The sequence below is a fragment of the Seriola lalandi genome, unplaced genomic scaffold (assembly GCF_002814215.2).
Source record: "Seriola lalandi dorsalis isolate HSWRI2012SDOR001 ecotype SW California unplaced genomic scaffold, Sedor1 jcf7180002054618, whole genome shotgun sequence".
Taxonomy (NCBI): domain Eukaryota; kingdom Metazoa; phylum Chordata; class Actinopteri; order Carangiformes; family Carangidae; genus Seriola; species Seriola lalandi.
This window is the reverse complement of record NW_019525171.1, coordinates 26,261-35,087: the sequence shown is the minus strand read 5'-3', so window position 1 is coordinate 35,087 and position 8,827 is coordinate 26,261. Positions and strand designations below refer to the sequence as shown.

The following is an 8,827-nucleotide window of genomic DNA, read 5'->3' as shown; positions in this document are numbered from 1 at the left end:
GCTCCTCCAGTCTGGCGTCTGCCAGAGTGTGAAATCACACACACTTCTGAGCCTTTCTCTGAGTGTGAGTCATTACACTCGCACTTTATGTGATATTTTTGACAAAAGGTACCAAGGCCACTGCAGCAGCTTCTATATGAAGCAGTTCTCAGAACTCTTTCTTACACTAAGTAGAAACAGCAATAAATACCACCTTACAAGTCTTAACATCTTATATTATCATATATTGATTTATTATTATTTACTGCTGTAGCTGGTCCCTCTGAATTGCAGTGCAGAGTAATGAACATAGTTGTCTCACACCACTGACTCCAGTCTTCTGTTCACTGCACAGTTTTTATTGCACATGGTGAGAGCGAAGGGATGAAACTACAACAAAAGAATCTCACTAAATTGAAAAGAGAAAACTGAATCCACACACAAGAAGAAACAAGAAGAGAATTTTTTTTTACAAACTCTGGAAACCTTTTATGAATCACTTCATTATCTGACAAGAGTTAAGGTCCAGCAAATATCACTCTTCTGAATTTAAATGATAATTTTTCATTTTGGAGGGATACGTATGTTATAATTGGTACTGATTAAGTTCAGATGTTGTCAGGTACAGATGAGGGTCGATACACACAGCTGGAAAAGCATGTGGTGTTATTCACCTCCTGGAACAATGGATCAATTCTGAAATACAGGACAGGAAAACTGAACATACACCTGATGGAACATATTGGGACTCTGCAAATGAGTAATGTCATATTTTATGGTGAACAAGTTTGTTGTTTGTTTTAGTTGTTTCTTTGTGTCTGTTGTGGCTGTGTGTTTGTAGGTTGGAAGATGCTGCTGTACTTGAACAAAAACAATAAATACACTTTATAAAAAATGACAGCAAAAGTCCATTAAGCCATATACAATTACCTTTAGTCAAAATGTAAAATTTACAGTCAAGACGAACCAAGTTGTGTTCATAATGAGCTTTTTATTTAAAAGCACATGTATTAGAGCTAAGTACATTTAGCAGAAAAAACAGCTTTGCTACTATTTCTTTTGTACAAAAAAACAAGACAATACAAAAATACTAATATTGAATTTTAATACAGTTGTGGATGTATTTTTTGAATGCATTACAAACATAACTATTACAATCTACAATAGTTTAGTTGTCTAAATACAAAAATCTGTCAATCGATGCTTTTTAAGCAGCATTTTGTAAAGAACACAGGTCTGTAATCATAGTGGATATATCTAAACATGTTAATTTTAGTGATCTATACATTATTTATATATTTATAAAAAAAAGAGTGAAAACGGCTTTGTGAAATGATAGGACGGACTATACGATGAGAAAGATGTGCAACATGGCGGAGTGTGTTGTTGGAGGAGGATGTCTGAGTCGGCTGTAAATAAAAAGGGCTTCTGTGTCTGTACAACTGTTAGTGATTATACAGGACAGGCTATAAACACAAGGTTAAAGATGCTTCTCAGCAGAGAATAAAAATACTAGATCCACAGTTTTTATAACGTTCACCTGCTCTCTGACACACACACAGGCACACACACACACACACAGGCACACACACACGCACACACACACTTACTTGGCACAGCTGACTGTGTGTGTTTCATTTGACACACGTAGTTTATCAAGGGGGGGGGGTTGATTTCACAGGGCACAGCGCTCACACATATGTACACACACATTCACACGCACATTCACACGCACAAGGTGTACATGTACAAGCACAAGCGTACCCACACAAGCACAAGAGTGTACAGCACACACACACACACACACACACAGACACACACATTGAGAGATAAACATCCATTGCCAATGAGTGATTGGGCGGGTGAGAGGCCCCTCCCTGCCAGCGGAAAGAGCCCAAGTCATCCCAAAATAATGTGCCAGCTTAGCTGTAAATCATCACCCTCTTTCCACGGTGACAGACCACGCCCCTTCACTCTGCCCACCCATTCTACTTCCTGTTTGGGAAGCTGAACACATGGCCCCAACACCAGAGAGTGGCATGGCACAGCCACACCTCCTGTACAGGTGCTGGGTGTGGGGGAGAGACTGTGAGATCTGTCTCCCTCCTTCCACAGAAAATACCCCCCCCCCTCCCTTTTCCCTCCCCCCTTTACTACATCTAACCCTCAAGAAATGCAACATCCCGGGTTTGGGCCGCACTGACAGTCCACTACAAAAAAGCCTGACGTGCTCGATCTGGAGACAGAGGTATATGAGGTTGGAGGGCTTCACTTTCCAATGCTAAAGGTTTGAAGGACAGCCAGAGGACTGCTCTGAGATCAGTCATGGAGGCCTCAAGAGATCAGCGTGTGATCCTGACAGGGTTATCGTTACTTCAGCCATGCTATGCTATGCTATGCTAGCTTTAGCTCGTATGAGGTCTTGTGAGACGACCACACCAGGCTCAGTCGGCGTCTAGGAGTCAGTGTTTCTGTCTCGTGGACGTCAGCATCATCAAACTTTCTTTCAGTCAGACATCTCAGGCAGCGAGTGGTGATAATGGACAATGGACTTAAAAACAGTGCTATAAGTTATAATTTTTCTATACTGTTAATATTTCTATGCTGCTAGTTATTGCAGTAATATCCTTCCCGTAGCTAAGGAAGTTGTTGTCCTACAGCGTTCCAAGGCCACAGAGAGTTCAGAGAGGAAAGGTCACCTCTCTCTCGGCAGGGGGTTTGTCTTTTTTCTTTTTTTTTTTTTTCATTTTGTCTCTTTTCTTCATTTTCTTCACAAGTGTTTTCTCTTTACGTGGTTTACACTTCTATCAAACCTCCACACCCTCAGCTCTGCCTGTCAAGTCATCATAGTTTCTGAATTCATTTTGTCTTCTAGCTTCCAATTCTTTCCTGTCTTGTGCTCAGAACGACGGGCTCAAAATGTTGATTAGTAGTTAACGTGATAGTAAATAACAAGTCTGGATAGTGAGAGTGGACTCTGCTGTGCAAATCTCAAATCTGACACCCTAGTCCACGAGGCGCCCGGCTGAGCGCCACAAAGAGGAGGAGGAGGATGCCGTTTGAGAAGCAGCTACAGTCTCTCGTCGCTACATTCTACTGTCCGATGGGAGGTGAGCAGCGCTGTGATTGGCTCCTCGGTCGCAGGAAAGAGGTGCGGCCTCGCTCTCTCTCTCTCTCACACCATGTTGTGGTGGTTGTTCCTCTCGATGATGTCGGATGAAGGGAGCAGCTCCTTCTTGATCGGGGAGGGCGGGGGCGTGGCCGGCTTCACCCCGGGCTTGAACAGGTCTGACACGTAGAACACCTGAGGGACGCACAGAGGGAGAGAGAGCGAGGTCAGGACACAGACAGTGGACGGTGGGTCATTTGAACATGCGTGTGAGAGAGACAACACGGAACCGTCATTTGAATAAAGCTCGTTCAACCATCTCCTTTGATTTGCTTTCGCCAAACAGAGCGGCAGGTCTGAACACGGCTGATGGGAATAGGCACCTGCATGTTCCTCTGTCTGCGGGCAGCCGTGAGCTGGCAAGAGACTTGATGATGAACTCTCTATCACCTCCTTCTCCAACACTTTGTTCAGTCTGGCAACACTGAGTAATCAGGCTGGAGGAAGTGATCTTACTATAGCTCACAATCACATTTAGTAAACACTGTCTAATCCTCTGTTTAATGATGCCGGGGGTGAATTCCCCCTTTTACATCAGTGATGAGGTCACTCTGCCTGGCACTGGTGGTAAACGAGGGAAGAGAGAGAGAGAGAGAGAGAAAACAGGCAGAAAAGAAATCTCTTCCTGAGATCCTGATGACATCATATGTCAAACAGGAAAATGGGCAGGAGTGGACAGGAAGTGGGACCATGGAATCTACTGTCCACTGTAGCGGCGGATTACCGCTTCCACTCACACGGGTCGGGGGTCACTCATGAGCAGAAGTGGCTTCAGCTGTAGACACACACACACACACACACACACACACACACACACACACACACACACATCACTGGCAGTGCAGCAGCTTTTCCTTCCGTGCCAGTGGAGGGCGAGGCCTGTGCCAGGGAGATGAGGAGGGAGGAAGCTGCCATTCAATCTCTCAGAGGAACGTCCTCAGGGAAACAAACACAAGTGAGCAGCTCAGCTCCTCTGTGGTTTTCTCAGAAAGAGTCCGTCCTACAGTCAGAGATCTATTTATAAGACAAAGCCTGTCCCGTTGTGAGTGGTGGGCTTGGCACTAACACAATCTCCTCTATCACAGCCTGACATTTACTGACCATAAAATGACCTTTACTGGTGACCTCTGACTGAAGGATGACATCACACCTACACAGATACCTCCGCAGCGCGCAGCTGCTTTCATGCTTATAAAAGGACTCTTTGTGTCTGCGGCCATTAGTCTGTGTAGAGCGTCCAGTGCGTCATATATGGTGCTGTATATTACATATGATATAATTATAGGAGTGTAGAGAGACATGAGTCACATCTCTGAGAATCGCCTCGACGTTGGAGGCTTGTTTCCTGTCCACGTCACACAACCTCCGCACCAACCCATCTCGCCCTGAACCTGCCCGGGTGGGAAGCTTATCACAAGTCACCACTTCCTGTGCATGCTATATACACACACACACACACACACACACACACACACACACACACACACGCAGGCCTATTGATGCAGACTCGACAGAAACAAAACAGGTTCACGTGAGATTCAGGTAATGGGCCAGGAGATGTATTGTGTCAATGAGTGTGTGTGAGTTTGTGTCTTTAATGAAGAAGACGAGTCACACAGGAAGTGGCTGCACTAATTTGCAGGAGCTGTAAATGTCTTTAAGAAAAAACCAGCACATTTCTCACCAGACCCCCTTTTAACGAATCAAAGAATTACACTGACTGTTTGCACGCACATGAAACCACGGAGGAATATATGAATATGCAGCCTAACCTCAGTAACTGCACTCACACCAATGTAGGTCAAAAGATGCCACTGAATATATAGTGTTGAGAGAACAGAGGCCTGATCACAGCGTAAATACTGACACGTGTCGCAGGGTTTCACTGTATTTGTGCATTGGTTTTAAAAAAAACAACTGTGTTTTGATGTGAATTTGACTTGAGTTGTGTCTGTGCAGAGATAAAGACGACTTCCTGCCTCCACACAAGTTCACTGACCACACAGACACTGCTTCAGCATCTGAGCCCCCCCCCCGTGTCCATGTGTGGTTAAACTGGAGCGAGGGACGGACTGAATCCTCTTTCCTCCTCCTCCTGACCCCCCCTCTCCTCACGGTGACAGTGAACCTGTGAAAACACAAGCGAGCGCTGCACCAGCTTTCTCTCCCCGACAGCTGCTTCCTGCAGGTTTCACTCCTCATGACCTTCGTCCTGACACGTGAGGGAAACTGGGTCACTGCGTCTGATAGCGAGCGCCAGGTAGGACAGAGGGACCACTTCCTGTCGTGGTTCCCTCCATTTTCTGGATCGCAGCCCTGCAGACACAGTTTGACTGGAAACAGACATCTACATATTCTGACTCAGACACCATCCATCATCAAGTTCACCGACCGGGTTAAATTCAACAATTCCCTCACAGCAAAGTCCACAAATGCTCAGTCTGACACGTCACTACACGTGAACGTGTCCACACTTGTCCCTGGTTTGTATTGTTCGTTTACTGGCACTGGTGGGGGGGGGGGGGCGAGGAGGTAAACTGCAGCCTGGGGAAACGCGGAGCAGCAGACACAATAAAGTCATGCAACAACACACTTCTCTACAGACAATTACTGAAATGTGTTTGGAAAGGAAGAAACTTTTCCACAAGGTCATAAAACTCATCATGTGACGTTCACGATCGCACATCAGAGACCGACGTTTTGTGTCTGTGACAAGTGTCAGTGTCTGGAGACTGATGAATGGACCACGTTACCCAGGGTGCCGTGGGGCTCTTAAATATCAACTGTGTCTGCGTCATAAAAACATCTGATGAGACTGCGACCCCTGAACTACGGTGGCCCTGAGAGCTCAACACACTGCAACAAAACCCTGACGACGGAAAGCAAAGATAAAGAAAGAGTAATAAAGATAAAATAATAAAAAATATTAAAACAAATGTATGTGGTGAATCAAACCATAAATGGAAAGTTAGATATTAAAAATCACATAAAAAGTAGTAAAGATAAACTAATAAAAGGATAAAATAGAGGAGATGTTTGGAAGAGAATAAAACCAAAAAGAAAAGTAGAAATAAAATAAATAAAAGTCAGTTATTAAAATGAAAATATAGAATAAAATATCAGTAAAACAGCTGGAAATATACAAATAAATAGAAAGATAAATCAATAAAATTCAGATTGTTTTCATATTGAAGATGTTTTCTGATTTGTGTTTTGTCTGTCGAGCTCTCTGGGCCACCGTACTGAACTGATGGAGACGTTACCTGGAGGAGCTTCCTTCCTGCCTCCTGCACGCCACCGCTCACCTGAACCAATCAGAGCATTTCCAGTTGGTGAGACTGCGTCTGACGCAGAGAATCTCCTGCTGCGAGTGTGAAACTCCAGACAACGCAGAGAAGAATCACGTCCGGACGTTGTTCATGAGAAAACGAGACTGTTTCAGTGGAAACATCCCAGAGTGCTGAAGAATATTCCCTCTGACATGATTTCAAAGTGTGAACTCGAGCTTCTGTTCTTCCATTTCAAACTTTACATTTAAAAGAACAACGACTGAACCTCTGCACTTGTTAACTCGGGAGTTAGAGACGTTCACACTTTGATTTAGTACTTACTGCTGGCAGCTCAGAGGCACAGAGGCTTTCTACCTCCTCTCTGGTGCTTCCACTCATCTTCCTGTCAGGTCCTTTCTGCTCCGCTGCTCACGGAGAGCCTCCAACAGCCGAGCTAAAGTGCTCACAGATGTGTGTCTCTACCGAGACCGGGCCAATCAGAAGGGGCGTCATGGATTGTAAAAGTAACCTCAGCGCCGTGATCGGCAGGGGTTTGACTACGTATGCGTGCGTGTGTGTGTGTGTGTGTGTGTGTGTGTGTGTGTGTGTGTGTGTGTGTGTGTGTGTGTGTGTGGAGCTGTCTCGGTGAGGGTGGTGGAATAGTTGAGTTGGATTAAGCCCACACTCGTCTCGAGCCAAGATGGAGACAAGGCTCCTCTCTGCTGTCACTTCCCTCCCTTCGCTCCTCCTGCCAGATCTGCCCATGCAGAGGTCAGGCTCACACACTGAGCATATTCCTGAAAACATTCTTTTATTTTATTTTATTTTTTCTTGTCAAAGCTGAAGTCGTCCAGGAGCTACGCCCAGCGGAGGAGCTGCTGACTGTTACTGTCTATTGTTGCTCTGATTTCTGCTCAGGGTTCATTTTGGATCCTTCAGTAATCCTGGTATTCAAGAGCCCTGTGTGTGTGTGTGTGTGTGTGTGTGTGTGTGTGTGTGTGTGTGTGTGTGTGCATTTCAGCTGTGCCAAGATCTGCCTAGGCGCCACTACTAAGGTCTTGCTGAATTTTATGAATCTAATCTTTTCCACGTTCATGATTTGGACCCTGTAGAAAGGTAAAGGTCTTGTGTGTGTGTGTGTGTGTGTGTGTGTGTGTGTGTGTGTGTGTGTGTGTGTGTGTGTGTGTGTGTGTGAGTGTGTCTTTCCATACTTTTCCCAGAGGCAGCAGAGTTTAGCTGCAGCCTGCTGTGCTGATAGAACCAGAGCCGCCAAATAAAAAACCCAAAATAATTAACAGCCTCATTCCTGTTTCAAAGGCTAATCCTCTCTCTCCCCCTGCTCCCTCTCTCTCTTTTTACACTCCCTCTATTTTCCTCTCAACCCGAATTCAATTTTCCTTGGCTCCGTGCAGCTTAGTGTAATGATCAGGGTTACGAAAATCATCTGGCAACTGCTGCGACGATGTGTCACAGAAGTAGTGAAGAAGGTTGCAGAGCATGGATTCACACACACACACACACACACACACACACACACTCCTGACTCTAAGCAATGTGTTATTCATTAAAGGGAATCAGATTCTCCTCACTTCACTGCCTGCTCCATTTCAGCCAAAGCAAAGAGGAGGAGTGGAAGGAGGGAGCGTGGAGGGAAACTCAGTGGGATCCCGTCGCTCAGGTAAAGAGAAGGTGCACGTCACAGACAGTGTGTGTGTGTGTGTGTGTGTGTGTCTTTGTGTTTCTGTGTTGCACTCACTATGCAGTAGGCCACCAGGGCTCCCTGCACAAAGCCTGCAAGGACGTCAGTCGGGTGGTGCTTGTGATCGGAGACGCGTGATAGGCCGGTGTAAAATGCCATCATCAACAGGGTGAACTGGAGCAGCGGGCGGAGCAGACGGGCGCCGTGCCAAGTGAACCTGGACTGGAGATAGAACTGGAGAGAGAGGGCGGGAAGAAGAGGAGAACACACAGGTGAGGTCACATGTCATCCATATCATTCTACTGATGGCTCCGCCCCCCCAACCCTGAACACACACCTGGCTGAAATATCATGAAAAAGTTGTATTGCCTTTTTAACCCTGCTGTGTGAGTGTGTGTGTGTGTGTGTGTGTGTGTGTGTGTGTGTGTGTGTGTGTGTGTGTGTGTATTATTACTGTCTCAGAGGTCTAGACAGAATCAGTGGGCAGACTGGCAAAACTCTCACACACACACACACACACACACACACACTGCGCTGCCTGAGACCCGGATGTGACTGATCCAACACCCCAGCTGTAAAAACAGCAGGCCACAGAGAGCCACTGCTACACACACACACACACACACACACATACAGTATGTGCATGTAATCTGCATGTTTCCAGACTTTGTTGGGATGAACTCTCTCCCCTCTCTCCCCCCCCCCCCCACC

General features: G+C 45.9%; 1 protein-coding gene across 2 annotated transcripts in view; it reads right to left on the bottom strand.

Annotated features, from left to right (window-relative positions):
- Window positions 1-950: 950 nt before the first annotated feature.
- The window catches only part of plpp3 (phospholipid phosphatase 3), a 28,552-nt gene continuing 20,675 nt past the window's right edge, over window positions 951-8,827 (bottom strand). For both annotated transcript variants that reach the window (XM_023420117.2, XM_023420116.2), the window contains exons 6-7: window positions 8,174-8,350; window positions 951-3,283 (exon numbers count right to left, since the gene is read on the bottom strand). In XM_023420117.2, the coding sequence (XP_023275885.1) occupies window positions 3,155-3,283; window positions 8,174-8,350 (306 nt within the window). In that variant the 3' untranslated portion in view covers window positions 951-3,154. The remainder of the gene's footprint in view (window positions 3,284-8,173; window positions 8,351-8,827) is intronic.